The sequence below is a fragment of the Oncorhynchus mykiss genome, chromosome 1 (genome assembly GCF_013265735.2).
Source record: "Oncorhynchus mykiss isolate Arlee chromosome 1, USDA_OmykA_1.1, whole genome shotgun sequence".
Taxonomy (NCBI): domain Eukaryota; kingdom Metazoa; phylum Chordata; class Actinopteri; order Salmoniformes; family Salmonidae; genus Oncorhynchus; species Oncorhynchus mykiss.
In genome coordinates, this window is record NC_048565.1 from 22359096 (window position 1) to 22387010 (window position 27915).

Consider the following 27915-nt stretch of genomic DNA (forward strand, 5'->3'; position numbering starts at 1 on the left):
AGAGGGACAAAATCCAGGAGGAATAACATCGTTATGGATGGCATAGAGTTTTCACAGGCCGAGTCTGAGGAGAACGTTTAAATAAAATATCACTGAAAAGCTGCTGATGGATCATACAAAGATTGAGGTGTAACGCTTCCAAAGGTCTGGAAAACCTGGAACCAGCCTAGATGACAGACCCAGGCCGATAGTGGTTAACTTCCTATGGTTTAGGGACAAGATAGCTGTTCGAGATAGAGCAAAGAACTTGAGATGAACCAACATCTTCCTTAACAAGGACTACTCGGAAGCTATGCGCCAGAAGCGGAAAGAACTTATCCCAGCCATGAAAGCTGCCATAGAGCATGGGGACATTGCTTACATCTACTACGATAGGCTCATTCTCCACTCTCCCGCCCATTCTCCACCCTCCCGCTCATTCTCCACCCTCCACCCTCCTGCCCAGACTGGGAGGAGTGAGAGAGCCTAGCTTCTGGGTCAGTAGCTTTAGCCCCACATTACACACATAAACCAACTGACACTCACAAGTGCCTGATTGACTGACTATTAGCCAAACAATGTTCTTGTCATGCTTTTATATTATTTTTTATATTATGTCTATCTCTGATAAGCTACCAAAGCTAACAAATAACTCATATTAATATACAGTGCATTCAGAAAGTGTTCAGACCTGTTCTCTTGTTATGTTACAGCCTTATTCTAAAATATATTACATTTAAAAAAAATCCTCTATCTGGAAAAAAAGGTTGTTAGAAATTGTAAAAAATAAATTTAAAAAAAGCAGAAATATCTAATTTACATAAGTATTCAGACCATTTGCTATAAGACTTGAAATTGAGCTCAGGTGCATCCTGTTTCCATTGATCATCATTGAGCTGTTTCTACAACTTGATTGGAGTCCATGACCACCTGTAGTAAATTCAGTTGATTGGACATGATATGGAAAGGCATACACCTGTCTATGTAAGTTCCCACAGTTGACAGTGCATGTCAGAGCAAAAACCAAGCCATGAGGTCGAAGGAACTGTCCGTAGAGCTCCGAGACAGAATTGTGATCTGGGGAAGGGTACCAAGACATTTCTGCAACATTGAAAGTCCCCAAGAACACAGTGGCCTCCATCAGTCTTAGATGGAAGAAGTTTGGAACAACCAAGACTCTTCCTATAGCTGGCCGCCCGGCCAAACTGAACAATCAGGGGCGAAGGACTTTGGTCAGTCAGGGAGGTGACCAAGAAAATGCTGGTCACTCTGACAGAGGTCTAGAGTTCCTCTGTGGAGATGTGAGAACCTTCCCGAAGGACAACCATCTCTGCAACACTCCACCAATCAGGCCTTTATGGTAGAGTGGCCAGACGTAAGTCACTCCTCAGTAAAAGACACATGAAGAACTCTCAGACCATGATAATCAAGATTCTCTGGTCTGATGAAACCAAGATTGAAGTTTTTGGCCTGAATGCCAAGTGTCACGTCTGGAGGAAACCTGCCACCATCCGTGGGGATGTTTTTCAGTGGCAGGCACTGGGAGACTAGTCAGGATCAAGGGAAAACCTTGATGAAATCCTGCTCCAGAGCGCTCAGACTGTGGCGAAGGTTCACCTTACAACATAACGACCCTAAGCACACAGCCAAGACAACACTGGAGTGGCTTCGAGACAAGTCTCTGAATGCCTTGAGTGGCCCAGCCAGAGCCTGGACTTGAACCCGATCTAACATCTCTGGAGAGACCTGAAAATTGCTGTTCAGCAATGCTCCCCATCCAACCTGACAGAGCTTGAGAGGATCTGCAGAGAAGAATGGGAGAAACTCCCAAAATACAGGTCTGCCAAGCTTGTAACGTCAAACCCAAGAAGACTTGAGGCTGTAATCTGTTGTGATTGCACGTTCCCCTGCCTCATCTAAAGCCTCCTTTTTGGGGGGGTGCTTATAGGCCACTAAGTGCTAACATTCATTATGTGGATAATAGACATGCATCATGGAAATAACACACATAGAACAGATCTACCGCTTCTTAGACTTGCTTTCAATGAGAATGACAGATCTATATCTCACATTTCTATTTGAAATTGGTTGGGTCGCCCCAAACAGTTACCTATTGCAGCTTTAACAGAGAGGTCAGTTTTCTGGGTGACCTGAATATTAACTGGTTTTCATCAAGCTGTCCGCTCAAAAGGAAGATGCTCATTGTAACCAGTGCCTGTAATCTGGTTCAGGTTATTAATCAACCTACCAGGGAGTTTACAAACAGTACAGGAACTATATCATCCATGTGTGTTGATCTCATTTTTACCAGTCCTGCAGAACTCTGCTTTAAATCTGTATCCATACCGATTGGATGCACTGACCATAATATAGTGGCCATTCTAGAAAAGCCCGTTCTAAAGGCTGGTCCTGAAAATGTTTTGTACTGATTCCTACACTGGGTGTACAAAACATTTGGAACACCTGCTCTTATCATGACATAAACTGACCAGGTGAATCTATGATCCCTTATTGATGTCACTTGTTAAATCAGTGTAGATGAAGGGGAGAAGACAGGTTAAATAATGATTTTTAAGCCTTGAGACAATTGAGATGTGTTCCATTCAGAGGGTGAATGAGCAAGACAAAATATTTAATTGCCCAAGAACAGGGAAGTAGAAGATGCTAGGCGCACCGGTTTGTGTCAAGAACTGCAACGTTGCTGGGTTTTTCATGCTCAACAGTTTCCCATGTGTATTAACAATGGTCCATCATCCAAAGGACATCAACCAACTTGACACAACTGTAGGAAGCATTGGAGTCACCATGGGCCAGCAACCCTGTGGAACGCTTTCGACACCTTGTAGAGTACATGCCCCGGCGAATTGAGGCTGTTCTGAGGGCAAAAGGGGTGCAACTCAATATTAGGAAGCCGTTCCTAATGGTTTGTACACTAAGTGTATGTTGAAGATACCAAACATATTTGTTGGTCTAATGTGTAATGAGGAGCATCCAGATGCTGGACTTGATACATTTATGAAATTGTTTATTTCAGTTATTGATAAGCATGAATGTATTAAGACACGGACTGTTAGAACTGTTAAAGCCCCGTGGATTGATAGCTGTATGGTTGAGAGGGACTGTATGGTTGAGAGGGACTGTATGGTTGAGAGGGACGAGGCAAAAGGTGTGGTGAATAAGTCTGGCTGCAAATATACTGTCAATTTAGAAATTATGTGACTAATCTGAACAACAAAAATAAGAAATCATATTATGAAACCAAGATAAATGACATAAAGTATGATGGAAAAAAAGCTTTGGAATGCTTTGAATGAAATGATGGGCAGAAAGACTAATTCAACTTCTTTCATTGAATCAGATGGCTCATTTATCACAAAATCTTTAGATTTTGCCGATCACTATTTAATTGGCAACATAGGCAAATTTAGGCATGAAATACCAACAACAAACTGTGAGGCATCATATTATTTCATAAAATACCTAATTATGTCAATGTCATTTTGAATTCTGTAAAGTTGGTGTGGGTGAGGTGTTGTCAATACCACCTTTTATTGACAATTTAGATGGAAAACTACTGAGAATGGTAGTGACTATATTGTCACTCCAATTTGTCATATTTTTAATCTGAGTCTGGAGAATAATGTTTGTCCTCAGACCTGGAGGGAAGCTAGAGTCATTCCGCTACCCAAGAATAGTAAAACACCATTTGGTCAGCTGTTAGAACCAGTAATCAGCTTGTTGTCGACTCTTAGCAGACTTTTGAAAAAAGTTGTGTTTGACCAGATACAGTGCTATTTCTTTGTAAACAAATGAACAACAGACTTTCAGCATGCTTATAGAGAAGGGCACTCAACGTTTACTGCACTGACACAAATTACTGATGATTGGTTGAAAGACATTGATAATAAGAAGATTGTGGGAGCTGTTCTGTTAGATTTCAGTGCATGATTTGATATTATTGACCATAACCTGTTGTTGAAAAAACATACGTGTTATGGCTTTTCAACTTCTGCCATATTGTGGATTCAGAGCTCTCTATATAATAGAACACATAGGGTTTTCTTTAATGGAAGCTTCTCTAATGTTAAACATGTAAAGTGTGGTGTACTGCAGGGCAGCTTTCTTGGCCCTCTACTCTTTTCGATCTGTACTAATGATCTGCCACTGGCATTAAACAAAGCCTGTGTGTCTATGCATTATGATCATTCAACCCTATACGCATCTGCAACCACAGCTAGTGAAATGACTGCAACCCTAAACAAAGAGTTGCGGTCAGTTTTAGAATGGGTGGCCAGTAATAAGAGAGCATTGTATTTTGTACAATCATTCCCTAAGTTCTAGACCTCAGCTGCATCTCATAATGAATAATGTGGCTATTGAGCAAGTTGAGGAGACTAAGTTACTTGGTGTTACCTTGGATTGTAAAATGTCATGGTCACAACCTATTGATTCAATGGTTGTAAATATGGGCTGAGGTCTGTCCGTTATAAAGAGATTGTTAGGTGCCTCCTAAGAAGCGTTAGGTTCAGGAGTCAGGAGCAGGAGAGCAAGGAAGTCCCAGTAGCACAATCATTTATTGAAAGTCCCAACACAACAACAACAGGTGGGGAAACACACCCAACGAAGTCGCCACACACAGGGAAATAACGGAACACATGGAGGAGAAACCTCTGCTCCTAATTACAGTCCAAACGGTACAACGACCGCAAGGAAAAAAAACCTGTGGCGCAAACATGCACCCCTAACAGAGCAACAACAGCAAATAACCCCTCACAAACACGCACCCCTAACAGAGCAACAACAGCAAATAACCCCTCACAAACACGCACCACTAACAGAGCAACAACAGCAAATAACCCCTCACAAACACGCACCACTAACAGAGCAACAAACAGCAAATAATCCCTCACAAACACGCACCCCTAACAGAGCAACAACAGCAAATAACCCCTCACAAACACGCACCCCTAACAGAGCAACAACAGCAAATAACCCCTCACAAACACGCACCCCTAACAGAGCAACAACAGCAAATAACCCCTCACAATAACGCACCCCTAACAGAGCAACAACAGCAAATAACCCCTCACAAACACGCACCCCTAACAGAGCAACAACAGCAAATAACCCCTCACAAACACGCACCCCTAACAGAGCAACAACAGCAAATAACCCCTCAAACATGCACCCCTAACAGAGCAACAACAGCAAATAACCCCTCACAAAGAATAGGCAGGCAGCAGAGGTTAATAAACCCACCGAAATGAACTAATAGGACACAGGTGTAAAAAAAAAAAAACAGACAGACACAAACGAAAAGGAAAAATGGATCGGTAGCAGCTAATAGGCCGGCGACGACGACGACCGCCGAGCGCCGCCCGAACAGGGAGAGGAGCCACCTTCGGTGGAAGTCGTGACAGAGATGCTCTGTTTTTTGACACCACACTACACAAAGTCCTGCAGGCTCTAGTTTTATCTTATCTTGATTATTGCCCAGTCATATTGTCAAGTGCTGCAAAGAAAGACCTAGAAAAACTGCAGCTGGCCCAGAACAGAGCGGCACGTCTTGCTCTTCACGATAAGCAGGGGGCTAATATCAATACTATGCATGGCAGTCTCTCTTGGCTAAAAGTTGAGGAGAAACTGAGTGCATTACTTCTTCTTTTTATAAGAAATATTGTGTTCAATTCCAAATTGTTTGCATAGTCAACCTACTCTAGTAAAGGGATTCAGATGTTCTCTAGTAAAGGGATTCAGATGTTCTCTAGTAAAGGGATCCCCAAATTCAAGAAAGCAATTCAATTCAAGAAAACGTTTGATTGCTCAGGTGAACAGCAAACCTGGTTTAAAAAAACAGATAAAGCAACACCTCACGGCACAACGCCTCTCCCCTATTTGACGTAGATATTTTGTGTGCACAGTATGTGCTGATATGTAGGCTATGTGTGACATTTTAAATGTATGTAGTTCTGTCCTTGAACTGTTCTTGTCGATTAATGTTCTGTATTATGTCTTGTTTCATGTTTTGTGTGGAACACAGGAACAGCTAATGGAGATGGAACTGCATTCATACATATTACATACCACTGAATATAGTTAAGACATGTACAATAAAAGCAGCGTAACAGCCTCCTTACTGAGTGTGCCCAGTGTGCTGCGGTTTGGTCACATGGTTTCTGTCTGAATGGGGAGAAAGTTCTGCTGATTTCAAGCCAGTAATGAGCTGTGTTATCCTGTTATCACAACTCTAGGGTTTCTTTTATCACCACCGTGCCACCGCTTCCCGTGTCTGTGTGCCCGGACGACGGGCTGCCTGCCTGCCGCTGGGCACCCAGACAGACGCCGTCTTGTCCCGCATTCTTTCTCTGAAAAGGACCCTCCTGCTATCTTCTCCATGGAGGCAGAGATTTGGTTACACAGACAGAACTAAATAGGCTGCCATGCCTGCTTTATGAAAGCATTGTTAGGTCTACCTCTTCTTGGCAGGGGTTGGTTGGTAAGTCCTATACCTAGGCAGTAACATGCAGAGTGTCTTCCGTTCATACCACACTGTCTTCATGCACACTTAGCTCATTGGAAAAAGGTTATGAATCAGCGTGAATGGATAACATATATATGGCAATGTAGTGTGATAAACCCGATGACTGTTTCTTCCTCCCCTATGCTTTTCATTAAGCAGCTCTTTCCTCTGAGATTGGTCCATAGGGTCAATTTCGAGATCCAGCTCTGCTGATGAAAGAATTCCCTAGTCATCACAGACTCAGGCTGCATCTTAAATGACACCCTATTCCCTACATAGTGCACTACTATTGACCAGAGCCCTATGGGAACTCTTAGGGAATAGGGTGCCATTTGGAGTGCCCACTTACATAGTTTGGTGGAATAACTAGCTGTCCACACAAGAGGGGGACGTGTGACACCAGCAGAGCAGGAATTCAACAGGAGAGGATCTAGCTTAGCTCATTGAGAGGAAACAGCCAGCATTTGAATATATATTGGCTGTGGTTCCTCTAACTGGCACTGTCATCCTATTCTCCTCCTCTTCCTTCACCCCTCCCCATGCAGTAGGCTAGTCGTTGGTCCGCGGCTGGGGCCCAACAGACCCTATCCCTACAGCTGCATGGGGAACTTGGAAGCATTCCTCTGGGGTAAATAATAGCAGGATTAGCATCCTCTCGTTTACTTTTAGGAGATAGTCTTACATTTAAAAAGAGGATTAGGGAAGGAGGGACAAAACTCCCAGCTGTGATCACTGCTTGCGCTAAATCGGGAACTCCGCCAACCGGAGCTGAGTTGACACTCTTGAACTGGGGTGTGTTGGTTGGGATTGTGATGAGTGAAGATGTCACACTCTTTAAGAGGATTCCCTGTGTGTGTATGTGTTTTCAAGTTTAAAATTCAAGTTTCAGTTTTATTTTCCATCGTGAATACGTTAGAATACATTGGAAATATTACCACTTAAACTGTCTCTCTGTGCAGTACTGCAGACATGGGAAGTGTGTGAACAAGGAGCTGGACCTGCGGCCGGTCCATGGGGAGTGGGGCCCTTGGGGGCACTACAGTGTCTGTTCCAGGACCTGTGGAGGAGGCACCAGGAGTACCTCCAGAGACTGCAACAACCCTGAGTAAGACTCTGATTCTGACTAGTGCAAAACACCAGGAGACTTCAACAAACCGAACTAATCAGCCAAAACACGCCAAATTAAGTCAAAACACACCAGGCGTAGCCAGTCAAAGCAATAACACACACCTTGAGTAAGAGCTCTGATTAGTCAAAACAAACCAGGAGTAACAGTCAAAACAATGCTACACCTGAGTAACAGTCAAAACAATACAACACCTGAGTAACAGTCAAAACAATACAACACCTGAGTAACAGTCAAAACAATACAACACCTGAGTAACAGTCAAAACAATACAACACCTGACTAACAGTCAAAACAATACAACACCTGAGTAACAGTCAAAACAATACAACACCTGACTAACAGTCAAAACAATACAACACCTGAGTAACAGTCAAAACAATACAACACCTGAGTAACAGTCAAAACAATACAACACCTGAGTAACAGTCAAAACAATACAACACCTGAGTAACAGTCAAAACAATACAACACCTGACTAACAGTCAAAACAATACAACACCTGAGTAACAGTGAAAACAATACAACACCTGAGTAACAGTCAAAACAATACAACACCTGGGTAACAGTCAAAACAATACAACACCTGACTAACAGTCAAAACAATACAACACCTCACTAACAGTCAAAACAATACAACACCTGACTAACAGTCAAAACAATACAACACCTGACTAACAGTCAAAACAATACAACACCTGACTAACAGTCAAAACAATACAACACCTGACTAACAGTCAAAACAATACAACACCTGACTAACAGTCAAAACAATACAACACCTGACTAACAGTCAAAACAATACAACACCTGAGTAACAGTCAAAACAATACAACACCTGACTAACAGTCAAAACAATACAACACCTGACTAACAGTCAAAACAATACAACACCTGGGTAACAGTCAAAACAATACAACACCTGGGTAACAGTCAAAACAATACAACACCTGGGTAACAGTCAAAACAATACAACACCTGACTAACAGTCAAAACAATACAACACCTGACTAACAGTCAAAACAATACAACACCTGACTAACAGTCAAAACAATACAACACCTGAGTAACAGTCAAAACAATACAACACCTGGGTAACAGTCAAAACAATACAACACCTGAGTAACAGTCAAAACAATACAACACCTGACTAACAGTCAAAACAATACAACACCTGACTAACAGTCAAAACAATGCAACACCTGAGTAACAGTCAAAACAATACAACACCTAAGTAACAGTCAAAACAATACAACACCTGACTAACAGTCAAAACAATACAACACCTGAGTAACAGTCAAAACAATACAACACCTGGGTAACAGTCAAAACAATACAACACCTGACTAACAGTCAAAACAATACAACACCTGACTAACAGTCAAAACAATACAACACCTGACTAACAGTCAAAACAATACAACACCTGAGTAACAGTCAAAACAATACAACACCTGGGTAACAGTCAAAACAATACAACACCTGAGTAACAGTCAAAACAATACAACACCTGAGTAACAGTCAAAACAATACAACACCTGACTAACAGTCAAAACAATGCAACACCTGAGTAACAGTCAAAACAATACAACACCTAAGTAACAGTCAAAACAATACAACACCTGACTAACAGTCAAAACAATACAACACCTGAGTAACAGTCAAAACAATACAACACCTGACTAACAGTCAAAACAATACAACACCTGAGTAACAGTCAAAACAATACAACACCTGACTAACTGTCAAAACAATACAACACCTGACTAACAGTCAAAACAATACAACACCTGGGTAACAGTCAAAACAATACAACACCTGACTAACAGTCAAAACAATACAACACCTGAGTAACAGTCAAAACAATACAACACCTGACTAACAGTCAAAACAATACAACACCTGACTAACAGTCAAAACAATACAACACCTGAGTAACAGTCAAAACAATACAACACCTGGGTAACAGTCAAAACAATACAACACCTGGGTAACAGTCAAAACAATACAACACCTGAGTAACAGTCAAAACAATACAACACCTGAGTAACAGTCAAAACAATACAACACCTGACTAACAGTCAAAACAATACAACACCTGAGTTACAGTCAAAACAATACAACACCTGACTAACAGTCAAAACAATACAACACCTGACTAACAGTCAAAACAATACAACACCTGACTAACAGTCAAAACAATACAACACCTGGGTAACAGTCAAAACAATACAACACCTGACTAACAGTCAAAACAATACAACACCTGAGTAACAGTCAAAACAATACAACACCTGGGTAACAGTCAAAACAATACAACACCTGAGTAACAGTCAAAACAATACAACACCTGACTAACAGTCAAAACAATACAACACCTGAGTAACAGTCAAAACAATACAACACCTGACTAACTGTCAAAACAATACAACACCTGACTAACAGACAAAACAATACAACACCTGACTAACTGTCAAAACAATACAACACCTGAGTAACAGTCAAAACAATACAACACCTGAGTAACAGTCAAAACAATACAACACCTGAGTAACAGTCAACAATACCTGAGTAAGAAATAATTACAAACAAAGCCTGAGGACATACTTGGCAAAACACATTTCAATCAAAGAGTCAAAGCCTCTGTGAATGTCAGTCATGTTTTAATCAAGTTATTTTGCCGTAATGTTTCTTCAGGCCCCGGAATGGAGGAAAGTTCTGCGTGGGTCGAAGGATGAAGTTCCGGTCCTGCAACACTGAGCCATGCCCCAGAGGACGGAGAGACTTCCGCGAGGAGCAGTGCTCTCAGTTCGACGGCAAGCACTTCAACATCAACGGTCTACCTCCCACCGTCCGCTGGGTGCCCAAGTACAGCGGTAGTGAGTACCCTCTATTGGAAAGTGTCTTTGTGTCCTTTAAAAGCACTACCATGTATAAAACTCCATGTATTATTAGTGGGAGTACTCACTGTACTAGCAGTTAAACCATGATAACACCAAGCCTCTATGATAACAGTTGATAACATTACATTATAGCATTCTACTACCCTATACCCTACACTACACCTATGCTCCCTCACAGAGCTCAAAGAACCGGACTTCAACTGTCAGAAGGTCCACCACGCCTAATTGAGGGCTAGGTGGGGTTAAGGTGTCAATATTTTTTTAAATTACATAAAACATGGCTCTGGTTCTTCTGTCTCCTTACCCCACTCCCCATTGTGTCCTGGTAGGTAGACTAACTGTACTGTTGGCTTTTGGCTCAGTACAGCCAAATTCTGTCAGTGTGTTTTCCCTCAATGCTCTGCATAGTCATGATAGGAACAGACATGAAAAATGTACAGAGTAATCAACACTTGAGAAGCAAACAGTACTAAAATATATGCTCCTGGATAGCTTCCCTCTTCTATACCTCACGCATTGTAATAATTATAGTGATGGCTTGCACAGCTGAACGAGTTGCCATTTGGCAAAGGAGACAGGGCTTTAGTGCAGGGTTTAAGATTTGGAAGAAGTAACCGCGAGCTATCACAATACAATGTTATGCAAGCACACTGACCAAGCACAGAGTCCAAAATGGTGTCAAACAGAATGGGGAGTTTTCTAAACAACTGATACAAATGCAGTTATTTCAGCAAAGCTAACTGCTGACCATTGCAAAAATGTTAACTATTATACTAATGTACTATTGTAGAGAATTACATATTTTTGAGTTTGTAGACCTATTTTGTGAGGGCTTTGCTAACTGTAGATTGTTGTTGTTGTTGTTGCCATTATTGTTTTTGTTATTTGACATTCATGATATCATGTCATGTAAAATGATTCATCCATAGTTTTGTCAGTATATATATGTCACAGGAGGTTGGTGGCACATTAATTGGGGAGGACGGGCTCGTGGTAATGGCTGGAGTGGAATAGGTGGAATGGTATCAAATACATCAAACACATGGTTTCCATATGTTTAATACCATTCCATTGGCTCCGTTCCAGCCATTATTATGAGGTATCCTTCCCCCAGCAGCTTCCACTGATGTATATCTCACCATACAGTCATCTTCCAATGGGTGTGTTTTTCCTCTGTAGTTCTAATGAAGGATCGGTGCAAGCTCTTCTGTCGGGTTGCTGGGACGATGGCCTACTATCAGCTGAAGGATCGCGTCATCGACGGCACGCCGTGTGGCCCAGACACCTACGATATCTGTGTTCAAGGCCTCTGTCGGGTAACTGTGTTCCCTAACATCATACTGTGTATCAAACACATCTAACTTGCAAACTGATATATGTTCTCTCAGATGTCTATCTATATCAGCATATCACTAACAATGTTGTGACATACTGTATCAGAGTATGTACACACACACACACATGCACACACACTTGCACACCCACACACACACACACACACACACAGAAACAGAAAGCTTTAGTTTTGCGGTGTTGGATTGCGTATATAAACGTCTATTTTTAGTGCAGGATTGTGACCACTGATGGTTGACATAGCCCTTGGTGTGACCCCCTGTCTGATTGCTCTGTCTCTGTGTGACCCCTTGTCTGATTGGTGTGTCTCTGTCTGTTTCAACAGCAAGCAGGCTGTGATCATGTGTTGAACTCCAAGGCGAAAAATGACAAATGTGGAGTGTGTGGAGGGGACAACTCCTCCTGCAAAACCCTTGCTGGGACCTTCAACGATGCTGAGTATGGTAAGCCTGGCTGCCTTTCTCTTGTTTCCCTGTATTCCAAAGTACGTTAGCAGGTATTGCACACTGTTTACAACAACAACTGTCTATGAACAGTTGAAATGCAATATACAAATGACATAAAGATGTTTGCTATGCTAAACTTGCTAATCTAATTGACACTTGGACAATGCACAAATGACAACAGAATTATGACACAACTTTTGGATGCTAGTGAAGGGAGTGAACATTTTCCTTTCGCTTTGGGACAATGCTTTGCATAATGGATATTCTGAATAAGTCTCCAAAACCTGCTGAAAACGTCAGTAAACTCTAGAAGTTCTCAAACTTAACTCCGACCCAGCGTGACCCCCTTGAACTCATGATTAGTATGATGTCTCTTCCCGGGCCAAGCACTGATTACTTCAAATCCCCTTCAAGTCTGAGCTGCAAAATAACATTATTTTGCTATTTGCTTCTCTTCATCTCATCCTCTATCTGTCCATTCCTCTGCTTGTGACTCTGCTGAGGAGTCCCAGGCCAAGCATGTGCAGCCAAACCAAGTTTAGACCAGGATGACATGAATGAGAACTCAGCCCAGCCAGGATATCCCTGGTCCAGCATGGTCCACTCCTCTCCCTCCTCTCCCTCTCTTCATCTTCTCCCTCTCTCTCTCTTCTCTCTCCTTCTCCCTCACTTGTCCCTCTCTCTTTCTCCCTCCCTCCCTCATCTCTCTCTCTCTCTTTCTCCCTTTCCCTCGACTCCTTCCTCTCCCTCTCCATCCTCCTCTCCCTGTCCATCTCCCTCTTTAGCCAGTTAACAGTGTAAACAGCTAAATGAGGAGAGGAGAGCCACCAACCCAGGGGGTTGAGGACCTCACCCAGAGCTGAGGAGACTCTGGACCCTGATAAAAGCACACTTCCTTTTTATAACAATAATGATTTGTTTTATTCATTTAGCTCCTTTACCCAGATCCCAAGCTGTAACGCTTGGACACATTGAAAGTTGAAGTAACCTATGGCTTACCCTTTGCAACTAACTAAATTAGCGTATGTACAGTAAAAAACATTTAGAACAGTGGTCTCCTAGTCTTCTTCTCCCTCGGTAGAGTGCTGTGTGTCTGTCTGCCCGTCATGAGGTAGACCTCAGCTTTCCCAGGGTGCACCAGGGGTGTCTCTCCTGGAGAACTGTGTTTGCATTCCACGGTCGCCCTGTGGTTGCGTTTAGATTATGTGTGTGGTGAACGGTTGCATTGGGGGCTTCGAGGGTCTGTGGATGAGCTGTGGCTTTCTCTAAGGGGGACCTGGTCTGCGGTCTTTACAGTTCACCCACTCCTTGTACTTATGTGCTTATTCTGTCTTGACTGGTTAGAGAAGGAATTTAACATGCTACTTAAAACCTAACAGCACAGAAGAGACATTTATGCTGCTGTTTTTTAGCACTGGGGTTTTCTTATGGACATTCTTCAGCAATTGTTGTTTATCTTTTAAAATTTAGAGCAAAAAGTATATTTTTGTTGTTGTTGATGCTGTAAGACTGGAAGCTGCAGCCTTTTCTTGTGGTACCAGAGTGACTGTAGCATATAAGGGTTATGGGCTTATTCCTTTGACTTCAAAGAAAATGCACTTCAATCAACAATAGTGACCACCGAACGTAGATTGAGTGATAAAGTGTGTGGCTGGCCGGTCGGTGTGACAAGACATAACCTTTACTAGTGCTGCCCCCGAGTGGCCCAAGCACTTCTCTCTCCCTTCACCCTCTTCTCTTTCCCCCTCTCACCCTTCTTTTCATCCCCTATTTTCTCCTCCTCTCTCCCATCTCTTTAATCCAGTTCTCTCCAGCCACTTTCTCCCCTCACTCCAATATCTCTGTTCTAACCCTAACCCTCTCCCCCCACTCCAATTACTCTGTTCTAACCCTCTCCCCCCTCTCCAATATCTCTGTTCTAACCCTAACCCTCTCCCCTCACTCCAATATCTCTGTTCTAACCCTAACCCTCTCCCCTCATTCCAATATCTCTGTTCTAACCCTAACCCTCTCCCCTCACTCCAATATCTCTGTTCTAACCCTCTTCCCCCCACTCCAATATCTCTGTTCTAACCCTAACCCTCTCCCCCCACTCCAATATCTCTGTTCTAACCCTAACCCTCTCCCCCCACTCCAATATCTCTGTTCTAACCCTAACCCTTTCCCCTTACTCCAATATCTCTGTTCTAACCCTCTCCCCCACTCCAATATCTCTGATCTAACCCTCTCCCCTCACTCTAATATCTCTGTTCTAACCCTCTCCCCTCACTCAATATCTCTGTTCTAACCCTAACCCTCTCCCCCACTCCAATATCTCTGTTCTAACCCTAACCCTCTCCCCCCACTCCAATATCTCTGTTCTAACCCTCTCCCCTCACTCCAATATCTCTGTTCTAACCCTAACCCTCTCCTCTCACTCCAATATCTCTCTTCTAACCCTAACCCTCTCCCCTCACTCCAATATCTCTGTTCTAACCCTAACCCTCTCCTCTCACTCCAATATCTCTCTTCTAACCCTAACCCTCTCCCCTCACTCCAATATCTCTCTTCTAACCCTAACCCTCTCCCCTCTCCCCTGACGCTGGGCCAATTGTGTGCCGCCCTATGGGACTCCCAATCACAGCCGGATGTGATACAGCCTGGAATCAAACCAGGGACTGTAGTGACGCCTCTAACACTGAGGGGCGGTGCCTTAGACCGCTGCGCCACTCGGGAATCCATCTCTGTTCTAACCCTCTCATTTATCCTCAATCCCATATCTCTTTTCTAACCCTCTCCTCACCCCTCACTCCAATATCTCTGTTCTAACCATCGCTTCTCCCCTCACTCCAATATCTCTGTTTTAACCTTATCCTCTCCCCTCACTCCAATATCTCTGTTCTAACCCTCTCCTCTCCCCTCACTCCAATATCTCTGTTTTAACCCTCTCCTCACTACTCACTCCAATATCTCTGTTTTTACCCTCTCCTCACCCCCCACACTAATATATCTGTTTTAACCCTCTCCTCACTACTCACACCAATATCTCTGTTTTTACCCTCTCCTCACCCCCCACACTAATATATCTGTTTTAACCCTCTCCTCTCCCCTCACTCCAAAGCTCTGTTTTAACCCTCTCCCCTCACTCCAATATCTATGTTTTAACCATCTCTTCTCCCCTCACTCCAATATCTCTGTTTTAACCCTCTCCTCTCCCCTCACTCCAATATCTCTGTTTTAACCTTCTCCTCTCTCCTCATTCTAATATCTCTGTTCTAACCATCTCTTCTCCCCTCACTCCAATATCTCTGTTTTAACCCTCTCCTCTCCCCTCACTCCAATATCTCTGTTCTATCCCTCTCCTCTCCCCTCATTCTAATATCTCTGTTTTAACCCTCTCCTCTCCCCTCATTCTAATATCTCTGTTTTAACCCATTCCTCTCATTCTAATATCTCTGTTTTAACCCTCTCCTCTCCCCTCACTCTAATATCTCTGTTTTAACCCTCTCTTCTCCCCTCATTCTAATATCTCTGTTTTAACCCTCTCCTCTCCCCTCATTCTAATATCTCTGTTTTAACCCATTCCTCTCATTCTAATATCTCTGTTTTAACCCTCTCCTCTCCCCCCACTCTAATATCTCTGTTTTAACCCTCTCTTCTCCCCTCATTCTAATATCTCTGTTTTAACCCTCTCCTCTCCCCTCACTCTAATATCTCTGTTTTACCCTCTCCTATCACCTCTTTCCACCTCTCACCTCTTCTCTTTCATCTCCTGTTTTGTTTCTACTCTCTTCCTCCGTCTTCTCTCTCACCATTTCCCTCGCTCCCGCTCAGTCTTTCCTCTCCTCTTTCCTCTACCCATGTCGGCCTGTCATGGAACACAGACCCAGGGAAATTACAAGGCAAGCGCCGGGCCGGGGAGTAATTATATACAATTTTATGGGTGGGTCTCTCTCTCTCTCTCTCTCCATCCAGGTTACAACACAGTGGTGAGCATCCCTGCAGGAGCCACCAACATTGATATTAAACAGGTCAGCTACTCTGGGAAGTCGGAGGATGACAACTACCTCGGTGAGTTTGTGTGTGTGTGTGTGTGTGTGTGTGTGAGCATGAGTGATGCTATCACTGCTTAGCCATGGTGCTTCACAGCAGGCCAATTCACTCACAGCCAGTTTATGGCAAATTCTTTCTAGCTATAGAGGCTTTAAATATGTTTATTGGTGCTTTAAATGGTGGACATCATACCATAGGTCAATGTGTTTTCCCCCGCTCCTCTATCAAAGGGCAGCCATTGGTCAGGACATGGTTACCCACCCAGTGACCCCAGCTGTAGGGACAGGCTGTTTAGGATGTGGGGTTAAAGGGGGTGAGGAAGTATGGACTAATACCAAACCACTAGTCATTTATACCAGTCAGAATGTACAGTTGAAGTCGGAAGTTTACATACACTTAGGTTGGAGTCGTTAAAACTCGTTTTTCAACCACTTCACAAATTTCTTGTTAACAAACTCTAGTTTTGGCAAGTCGGTTAGGACATCTACTTTGTGCATGACACAAGTCATTTTTAGCTGGGAAAGCAAACAGTGTGTCAGCACAAGAGGAAGCTGAATGTGTGTAGAAAAGGTGTTAATTAGAGCCATGTGTAGCCAGGCCAGATGAAAGTGGATAGGGGCTGGGTGAGATGGGCAATGGCTGTGTTTGTGTGTGTGTGTGTGTGTGTTAGCCAATGCATTTTTCTCACTGCTGGAGGGTGCAGGTGATGACTGCCAGAAGAGGTGTTTTTGTCATTGGCCATCACACACCATACACACAGGCAGTCAGGGGTTAACGAGGACTAGCTGGGGTCCTCAGCTGGTAGTGTGCAGACTTGAATGTAAACAAAGTTGTGCCTAGAGACCTAATCACATGGGCTCTCTCTCTCACATTGTAATTACTACATATTTCACAGAACCATACTTCGTGTGTGTGTGTGTGTGTGTGTGTGTGTGTGTGTGTGTGTGTGTGTGTGTGTGTGTGTGTGTGTGTGTGTGTGTGTGTGTGTGTGTTGAAGGGGTAGTTGGTGTTTGCTTGGTAGTGTATAAACAAGGGTTTGTTCAGCATGTGTGAGCTTGTCGTTTGTGTGTTTTTATGCACTGGTTTGTATTTCAAGACAGTGGAGCTACTTTGTTAGCATTGTAATGCCAATCGTAAAGAGAGTCACGCAGTCTAACTCCAAATGACTGCAATTTGGTGCCACCAATGTTTCAACATACCCCCTTGCAACAATGGCATTGCAGAACATTTTTGGTTTGAAGTCATTGAATGTTTACATACAGCTTGGAATGACAAAGCTACTTTCCCCCTCAAACGATTTTCCAAACCTGAAACCCACAACTCAAAAAGTATTTAGTAAAGAAAGCAGTTTTTATCCAATGTCTTGAGGCAATATTTTCTTTTTATTATTTATTTTTCCACTTTTTCGTTTGTTTCCTTTCAGCTTTATCTGACAGCCATTCTAACTTTCTCCTGAATGGAAACTTTGTGGTGGCCATGTTCAAAAGGGAAATCCCCTTCAAGGGAACCGTCATTGAGTACAGCGGCTCAGACACCATTGAGGAGCGCATCAACTGCACTGAACGCATCGAGGAGGAACTCATCCTACAGGCAAGGCTGATGTCTCTGTCTCTTTCTCTCACTCGCTCTTCTGTTTGTTTCTGCCTTTCTCTCTCTCTATCGTTCTCTGTCCCCTCTCCACCTTTCCCCCAACTCTCCTTCTATATTGTTACAAGTATTTCCCATATCATTGTTGCCCTAGGTCCTGTGTGTGGGGAACCTGTACAACCCAGATGTGCGCTATTCCTTCAACATCCCCATCGAGGAGCACAGGGAACAGTTTGTGTGGGACCCCTCAGGCTCCTGGCTGGATTGTAGCCGCATGTGTCAGGGTAAGATCATAGTCATCCATCCAGTTACCCATGTGTCAAGGTAAAGTCATAGTCGTCCACCCAGTTACCTATGTGTCAGGAGGATAAAGTCATAGTCATCCACCCAGTTACCCATGTGTCAAGGTAAAGTCATAGTCGTCCACCCAGTTACCCATGTATCAGAGTAAAGTCATAGTCATCCACCCAGTTACCCATGTATCAGAGTAAAGTCATAGTCATCCACCCAGTTACCCATGTATCAGAGTAAAGTCATAGTCATCCACCCAGTTACCCATGTATCAGAGTAAAGTCATAGTCATCCACCCAGTTACCCATGTATCAGAGTAAAGTCATAGTCATCCACCCAGTTACCCATGTGTCAGGGTAAAGTCATAGTCGTCCACCCAGTTACCCATGTGTCAGGGTAAAGTCATAGTCATCCACCCAGTTACCCATGTGTCAGGAGGGTAAAGTCATAGTCATCCACCCAGTTACCCATGTGTCAAGGTAAAGTCATAGTCATCCACCCAGTTACCCATGTATCAGAGTAAAGTCATAGTCATCCACCCAGTTACCCATGTGTCAGGAGGGTAAAGTCATAGTCATCCACCCAGTTACCCATGTGTCAGGGTAAAGTCATAGTCGTCCACCCAGTTACCCATGTGTCAGGGTAAAGTCATAGTCATCCACCCAGTTACCCATGTGTCAGGAGGGTAAAGTCATAGTCATCCACCCAGTTACCCATGTGTCAAGGTAAAGTCATAGTCATCCACCCAGTTACCCATGTATCAGAGTAAAGTCATAGTCATCCACCCAGTTACCCATGTGTCAGGAGGGTAAAGTCATATTCATCCACCCAGTTACCCATGTGTCAGTGTAAGGTCATGGTCATCCATCCAGTTACCCATGTGTCAGTGTAAGGTCATGGTCATCCACCCAGTTACCCATGTGTCAGGGTAAAATCATTAACCGTCTACCCAGTTGCCCATGTCTCAGGGTAAAGTCATAGTCATCCACCCAGTTACCCATGTGTCAGGTCATGGTCATCCACCCAGTTACCCATTTGTCAGGGTAAGGTCACAGTTGTCCACCCTGTTACTCATAGGTTTCAGGCTTCAGCCCCCAATGCTATTTTTACCCCCACACAGCATGAGTACTGAGTACCAACCCACCTCTCCTATAAATCAACCTACCTCCTCTCCTGTCAGCCCCTCTGCTCTGACCTGGTTGATCACATCCCAGTACACCTTCCTCCACTTAGCCCTGAGCCTGCCCTCTAACCTTACTGAGCCAATTAATTAACTAGGCAAGTCATTTAAAGAACAAATTCTTATTTTCAATGACGGCCTAGGTACAGTGGGTTACTCAATGAGAGGGGGCAGCACTGAGCTAGACTGCAACGTTACATCCTGGAGTAGTTCAAACTGCAACAAGTTATGTCTAATGAGACGCCATATTAACTGACTTAATTTGGCTTCAATGCGCTATTGGATCTTCACATAGGAATGAATGGTGTGGCAGGTAGCCTAGTGGTTCGAGCGTTGGACTAGTAACCAAAAGGTTGCAAGATCAAATCCCGAGCTGACCAGGTAAAAATCTGCAGTTGTTCAGGGGTAGAATGATAGATTTTTACCTGGTCAGCTCGGGATTTGATCTTGCAACCTTTTGGTTACTAGTCCAACGCTCGTTACTAGTCCAACGCGTCTCATAAGACATAACTTGTGCAGTTTAAGCTACTCCAGGAAGTAACTTTGCAAGCTAGCTCAGTGCTGCCCCCTCTCATTGAGTAACTCAAGTTGAAGGCCGACCAAGGTATTGCAGGCTGCCATTAGCAACTAAATTATTCTTGTAACTTTTCCTGTGTGCAATTTTTAAATAATCTGTTCAAGGACATACATCTGGTATATTAAAAGCAATTATTTGTACCATGATTGTCTTTGTTGTTTTTTTTGGGGGGGGGGGGTTTACACAAAGACTGACCACAAAGATTGCAATTTTTTCATTCATTATAATGGGGATCCTGTTTTCTGCAAACAATACCTGCAGTACCACGGTCGGCTTTGAACTTCTACGACTTCTATGAGAGGCAGGTTAGCGTTTCTTTTCATGAATCTTGTTCTGGAGGCAGCTCTGTAGTGTGGTCACTAGCTGGCACAGCCACAAAGTAATACAATTTGATTTGAAACATAACCCTAACCTTAAATTAAGACCAAAAAGCTATTTTCTGGTTCATGAAGTTTTACATTATAGCCAATTTTGACTTTGCAGCTGGCGTATCTAAGGGCAAATCGATCAGAGTTGCCACCAGGACAAGACTCAGACTAAAAGTCAACCTGCCAATGAGAGGGGGCAGTTGTTCTCCCCTGTTCTGAGCACACAAAATCTCTCCCGGAAGTTTCTCCTAGGACCAGGGGCTGAGACTTCCTGTATCTCGCAGCACTCAGCATCATTAGCAGGATCCAGTTGAAGCAGTTTCATCCCAGAACCCCTAATCCCATTTGGACTGGGACCCAATCGCAGAGAGTTAATTAAACAATTTAAAGGAGGGGGAAATGTGAACTTTGGCAGTCGATCCTAGCCAGATCGGATCTAATTCAAACATTCAAAACTTGCATGTGTGCGTGTGTGTGTGTGTTTGTGTGTCCGTGTAGGTGAACGACGGCGCAGGGCAGTATGTGTGAGGAAGAGTGACCACCTGGGGGTTTCTGACCAGCGCTGTGAGCCTCTACCCCGTCCCAACGCTGCCACTGAGCCATGTAACACTGACTGTGAACTCAGGTAGATACACACACAACTTAACACACACACACTGTCACTATATATATGTTAAACAGACACTAGCCCATATAGCCTGTTTGCAGGTGGAATGTGGCAGGGAGGAGTGAGTGTTCTGCTAAGTGTGGCCCTGGTTACCGGACCATGGACGTGCAGTGTATGAGGTACAGCTTGCTGAAGAGGCAGAGTGAGAGGGTGGAAGGGAGGGCCTGTTCTGACCTACCTAAACCCCAGGCCAGGGAGTCCTGCCACGGGGACTGTCTGCTCAAGAGCTGGCAGTACAGCGCCTGGTCCCAGGTCAGTAGAAAGTATAGTCAAAGACACACATCATTACAATATCTGTTTCATGATGTGATGCTATTGCACATTGTCTTGAAAAGCTGACCATTTTTTATTTAGTCTTCTCATGCATGACAGGTGTTATTATAAGTGGACATGTGATTTAGATTACAAGTAGTAGAGAGTATTTTGTACATGTTTGGTGCAGTGTTTTTGTTAGGCTTTTGTGCAGTACATGTTGAATGGTGAATCTAATGCTGAGTGTTGTGTGCATCATTCAGTGTTCTAAGACGTGTGGTCGTGGGGCCCGTACCAGGGACTCTTACTGTATGAACAATCTGGGGAGGAGACTGGTGGACAGGGAGTGCAGTGACTACCAGAGGATGATCGCGGAGAGCTGCAACGACCAGGCCTGCCCTGACTGGTCAGCCAACGACTGGAGTGAGGTACGGGTCACACTTCACACACACAAACACGCACACACACAGTACACACACACAAATACACACACACACAGTGCAAACACACACATGCACACACATGACACAAATTCACACTGTTACATTCACATCAATAAACACACATAAATACAGTGCCTTGCGAAAGTATTCGGCCCCCTTGAACTTTGCGACCTTTTGCCACATTTCAGGCTTCAAACATAAAGATATAAAACTGTATTTTTTTGTGAAGAATCAACAACAAGTGGGACACAATCATGAAGTGGAACGACATTTATTGGATATTTCAAACTTTTTTAACAAATCAAAAACTGAAAAATTGGGCGTGCAAAATTATTCAGCCCCCTTAAGTTAATACTTTGTAGCGCCACCTTTTGCTGCGATTACAGCTGTAAGTCGCTTGGGGTATGTCTCTATCAGTTTTGCACATCGAGAGACTGAATTTTTTTCCCATTCCTCCTTGCAAAACAGCTCGAGCTCAGTGAGGTTGGATGGAGAGCATTTGTGAACAGCAGTTTTCAGTTCTTTCCACAGATTCTCGATTGGTTTCAGGTCTGGACTTTGACTTGGCCATTCTAACACCTGGATATGTTTATTTTTGAACCATTCCATTGTAGATTTTGCTTTATGTTTTGGATCATTGTCTTGTTGGAAGACAAATCTCCGTCCCAGTCTCAGTTCTTTTGCAGACTCCATCAATTTTTCTTTCAGAATGGTCCTGTATTTGGCTCCATCCATCTTCCCATCAATTTTAACCATCTTCCCTGTCCCTGCTGAAGAAAAGCAGGCCCAAACCATGATGCTGCCACCACCATGTTTGACAGTGGGGATGGTGTGTTCAGCTGTGTTGCTTTTACGCCAAACATAACGTTTTGCATTGTTGCCAAAAAGTTCAATTTTGGTTTCATCTGACCAGAGCACCTTCTTCCACATGTTTGGTGTGTCTGCCAGGTGGCTTGTGGCAAACTTTAAATGACACTTTTTATGGATATCTTTAAGAAATGGCTTTCTTCTTGCCACTCTTCCATAAAGGCCAGATTTGTGCAATATACGACTGATTGTTGTCCTATGGACAGAGTCTCCCACCTCAGCTGTAGATCTCTGCAGTTCATCCAGAGTGATCATGGGCCTCTTGGCTGCATCTCTAATCAGCCTTCTCCTTGTATGAGCTGAAAGTTTAGAGGGACGTCCAGGTCTTGGTAGATTTGCAGTGGTCTGATACTCCTTCCATTTAAATATTATCGCTTGCACAGTGCTCCTTGGGATGTTTAAAGCTTGGGAAATCTTTTTGTATCCAAATCCGGCTTTAAACTTCTTCACAACAGTATCCCGGACCTTCCTGGTGTGTTCCTTGTTCTTCATGATGCTCTCTGCGCTTTTAACGGACCTCTGAGAATATCACAGTGCAGGTGCATTTATACGGAGACTTGATTACACACAGGTGGATTGTATTTATCATCATTAGTCATTTAGGTCAACATTGGATCATTCAGAGATCCTCACTGAACTTCTGGAGAGAGTTTGCTGCACTGAAAGTAAAGGGGCTGAATAATTTTGCACGCCCAATTTTTCAGTTTTTGATTTGTTAAAAAAGTTTGAAATATCCAATAAATGTCGTTCCACTTCATGATTGTGTCCCACTTGTTGTTGATTCTTCACAAAAAAAATACAGTTTTATATCTTTATGTTTGAAGCCTGAAATGTGGCAAAAGGTCGCAAAGTTCAAGGGGGCCGAATAAATTCGCAAGGCACTGTATATACACACTTTATGAAGTATATGCGTATTAATGTACACACATAATAAAACACACAAATATACACACTTTATAAAGTATATGCGTATTAATGTAAACACATAATAAAGCACACACATACACACAACAGGACACACACACACACAGTGCAAACACACACATGCACACACATGACACAAATTCACACACTGTTACATTCACATCAATAAACGCTTCTATAAACACACATAAATATATACACACTTTATAAAGTATATGTGTATTGATGTAAACGCATCACATTTGCTCTAACATGCACACACACTTTGAGGATAACATTTTACACACACAATCACACAATGTTCCTACCCCCACACACACCCTTCATAACACATATACTTTATTAGTCTTCCTCCCTCAACCTGACCCTATCTCTCCCTCTGTCCCCTCCCAGTGCTTGGTGACGTGTGGGAAGGGGATGAGGCACAGGCAGGTATCCTGTAGTGTGGGGGTAGGAGAGGAGAATCTGAGTGAACACTTCTGTGACCCCAACACCAAGCCTCTAGCCGTGGGGAGCTGTGAGCTGCCAGATTGTGCCTCCTGGCAGGTCGGAGTCTGGGGACCGGTGAGTCCAGATGGATGGTTCTGCACGTGCCTGTGTCTGACAGATTCAGGTTCTCGTGTGGTTTAATCTTTGTGATTGAATAGGAATGAATGTGCAGGAATGAATGTTTAAGTGTGTAACATTGTAGTGTGTGTTATTTATGTGTCTGGCTGCATGTGTGCTCTGCACATACATCCCCTTCCTTCCCAGTGTGTATCTGTGGTGTGTATCTGTGTGTGGGGTCAGATTTACTCCGACAGGATATGAGGGCAGAGTGAGAGCGCTAGGGGAGGAAATTACATCTCAAGTCAGAGCACACCACTCCACAACTCACCACACTATCAGGTCCCCCCACTGCCTTAGACAGAGCTGTACACACACAGACCCTGTAAGTCTGCTAGTCCAATACTTCCTCAGCCTATATACACGCACCTTGTCTCTGGTGTGCACAAGCCAGTATGGCAGGAATGAATGGATGAATGAATGTCTTTGACCATTCATTGACTCAACATGATAGTTCCATTGACAGAGCTGGTATACAGTATACAGTGGGGCAAAAAAGTATTTAGTCAGACACCAATTGTGCATGTTCTCCCACTTAAAAAGATGAGAGAGGCCTGTAATTTTCATCATAGGTACACTTCAACTATGACAGACAAAATTAGGGGAAAAAAATCCAGAAAATCATATTGTAGGATTTTTAATGAATTTATTTGCAAATTATGGTGGAAAATAAGTAATTGGTCAATAACAAAAGTTTATCTCAATACTTTGTTATATACCCTTTGTTGGCAATGACAGGGGTCAAATGTTTTCTGTAAGTCTTCACAAGGTTTTCACACACTGTTGCTGGTATTTTGGCCCATTCCTCCATGCAGATCTCCTCTAGCTACCTGCCGCCCCACTAGGCTACCTGCCGCCCCACTAGGCTACCTGCCGCCCCACCAGGCTACCTGCCGCCCCACCAGGCTACCTGCCGCTCCATTAGCAGAGATCTGGGGGAGAGGGTGGGTGTCTGGGAAGTAGTAGGGTTCAACTACATTAAGTTAGTCTAGCCCAGCCAAGTGCAGTCTATGTGAGCTGAGTTAAAATTGCATCCTTCCTTGAAGTAGAGCACTGATCTGCCAAGGTTTTACTGTCAATCCTTTTGGAGCCTCAGGCCATCATCTGACCCTGTGTGTGTCTCTCCTGTGTGTGTTGTTGCAGTGTGCAGTGACGTGTGGCCATGGTTACCAGATGCGGGCTGTGAGGTGTGTGTCAGGGTTGTATGGGGACACGGTAGATGACAGGAAGTGTAACGCAGCATCCAGACCCAGGGACAGCCAGGACTGTGAGATGGCACCGTGTCCCTGGGCCTCTCCTCAACACAGCACTGTCCGCCCTGACACCTCTGGTCAGCTCCTCACACAGTGGAGATATGGCTCCTGGACCACAGTGAGCACTGCAACCGCGCACACGCACTAATAGGCTTATGAACACTCACGTACAGTAGCTCTCTCTGCCTCGCCATTACTACCCCTCTGACTGTACATGTCTGATTCACTGGTCTGTAGAATGCAGCACTGCTCAGCCTCACACACACACACTCCCTCACCCTGGTGTTTTGCATTGTTTCCCAGTGCAAATGAAAAAACAGATCTCTGTCTAAACATGAGGCTTTGGTTTCAAACATGAATCTCAGTTTGTCTGTATGTCTGTCAGAGAGGCTGTGAGCTCGCATGTCAAAGAGGAGGCTAGCGCAAGTGTGGTCCCTCTGAAAAAACACACATACATTCCACTCAGGAGCGATACTGCCATCCTCTCGTGTAAAGTCATGGGCAATTTGGTGTAATTGATATGATTGTGATATTTACATGTGTATTTCAGATGGTGTCTTTAGATCTCAGTAGGTATTCACCCCTTGGTAAAGTTTACTCTGTCCTCCTGTTGAGTTTGCCCGGGTGCAGCTAGAATATCACCAGGTGAAAACCTCATGGAGGAGGTTAGAGTACAAATGATTCATTTTAATGCATTTGTCACAGAGTGTCTGAGCTGGTGGCTTAAAATGTAACCTTTATCAGTTCATTGAAAATAGACTGTTGTTATGCACACATCTTCAATGAAACACATCAGCCAGTAAGATTTCATGTAAAGTGTGTAAGTGTGACACACTGTAACTCTAATCTTGAATGTTTGTGGGTTCCTCTGTGTGTCTGTCTCAGTGCTCTGTCTCCTGTGGGAAGGGGAAGCGTGCCCGCTATGTCAGCTGTCGGGACGCCCAGGGTGGAGTGGCAGACGAGTCCTACTGTGCCCATCTGCCCCGGCCCCCAGAATCCTCAGCCTGCTTCAGCTCGTGTGGCCAGTGGAGCTCCTGGGAGTGGTCTCCTGTATGTTACAGTTGTTGTCGTTTTTTTAACCCCATTACTTTTATAAGTATAAATATGTATGAGTAGCTATCATGCCTTTACTACTAAAATAATGCATGCCTTATTAAAGTTTTTTTGCTATGCTCTCTGCCCAGTATTCAGTGATATGGCCTTGTGTCTATTGTTTCCCCAGTGTTCAGTGATATGACCTTGTGTCTATTGTTTCCCCAGTGTTCAGTGATATGAACTTGTGTCTATTGTTTCCCCAGTGTTCAGTGATATGACCTTGTGTCTATTGTTTCCCTAGTGTTCAGTAATATGACCTTGTGTCTATTGTTTCCCCAGTGTTCAGTGATATGACCTTGTGTCTATTGTTTCCCCAGTGTTCAGTGATATGACCTTGTGTCTATTGTTTCCCCAGTGTTCAGTGATATGAACTTGTGTCTATTGTTTCCCCAGTGTTCAGTGATATGACCTTGTATCTATTGTTTCCCCAGTGTTCAGTAATATGACCTTGTGTCTATTGTTTCCCCAGTGTTCAGTGATATGACCTTGTGTCTATTGTTTCCCCAGTGTTCAGTGATATGACCTTGTGTCTATTGTTTCCCCCGTGTTCAGTAATATGACCTTGTGTCTATTGTTTCCCCAGTGTTCAGTGATATGACCTTGTGTCTATTGTTTCCCCAGTGTTCAGTGATATGACCTTGTGTCTATTGTTTCCCCAGTGTTCAGTGATATGAACTTGTGTCTATTGTTTCCCCAGTGTTCAGTGATATGACCTTGTGTCTATTGTTTCCCCAGTGTTCAGTAATATGACCTTGTGTCTATTGTTTCCCCAGTGTTCAGTGATATGACCTTGTGTCTATTGTTTCCCCAGTGTTCAGTGATATGACCTTGTGTCTATTGTTTCCCCAGTGTTTTAATTTTTTTGTTTTACCTTTATTTAACCAGGCAAGTCAGTTAAGAACAAATTCTTATTTTCAATGACGGCCTAGGAACAATGTTAACTGCCTGTTCAGGGGCAGAACGTCAGATTTGTACCTTGTCAGCTCGGGGGTTTGAACTTGCAACCTTCCGGTTACTAGTCCAACGCTCTAAGCACTAGGCTACCCTGCCGCCCCACTAGGTTACCCCGCCGTGTTCAGTGATATGACCTTGTGTCTATTCTTTCCCCAGTGTTCAGTGACGTGTGGTGTGGGCCGGGCCACCAGGCAGGTGGAATGCAGTAACTACCATCACCAGGTGGATGAGTCATTCTGCGACCAGTATGAGAGGCCCAGCACAGAGCACGAGTGTATGGCCACCCCCTGCCCCTCCGAGTACCGACAGAGGCCCAATGACCAGCCCTACAGCCCCCACAACCCCGCCAGCCACCCGGGCCATGGCAGTTGGAACGTCCCCTCGGCAGACAACCAGTGGAGGACGGGACCCTGGGGAGGAGTATGTACAGAACCATGGGACCAGAGATTGTACACTCACCTGAGTGACCCCTAGTTGTAGGCAATATGGCCG

At 43.9% G+C, this 27915-nt stretch overlaps 1 protein-coding gene across 1 annotated transcript in view; it reads left to right on the forward strand.

Annotated features, from left to right (window-relative positions):
- The window catches only part of LOC110532091 (A disintegrin and metalloproteinase with thrombospondin motifs 20), a 141194-nt gene that overhangs the window by 78007 nt on the left and 35272 nt on the right, over nt 1–27915 (forward strand). The window contains exons 12-25 of the mRNA XM_036970373.1: nt 7459–7604; nt 10323–10504; nt 11708–11844; nt 12207–12324; nt 16282–16377; nt 17783–17949; nt 18101–18230; nt 20861–20987; nt 21071–21281; nt 21545–21709; nt 23909–24079; nt 25265–25492; nt 26260–26424; nt 27580–27843. Coding sequence (XP_036826268.1) covers nt 7459–7604; nt 10323–10504; nt 11708–11844; nt 12207–12324; nt 16282–16377; nt 17783–17949; nt 18101–18230; nt 20861–20987; nt 21071–21281; nt 21545–21709; nt 23909–24079; nt 25265–25492; nt 26260–26424; nt 27580–27843 — 2307 coding nt within the window. The remainder of the gene's footprint in view (nt 1–7458; nt 7605–10322; nt 10505–11707; nt 11845–12206; nt 12325–16281; nt 16378–17782; nt 17950–18100; nt 18231–20860; nt 20988–21070; nt 21282–21544; nt 21710–23908; nt 24080–25264; nt 25493–26259; nt 26425–27579; nt 27844–27915) is intronic.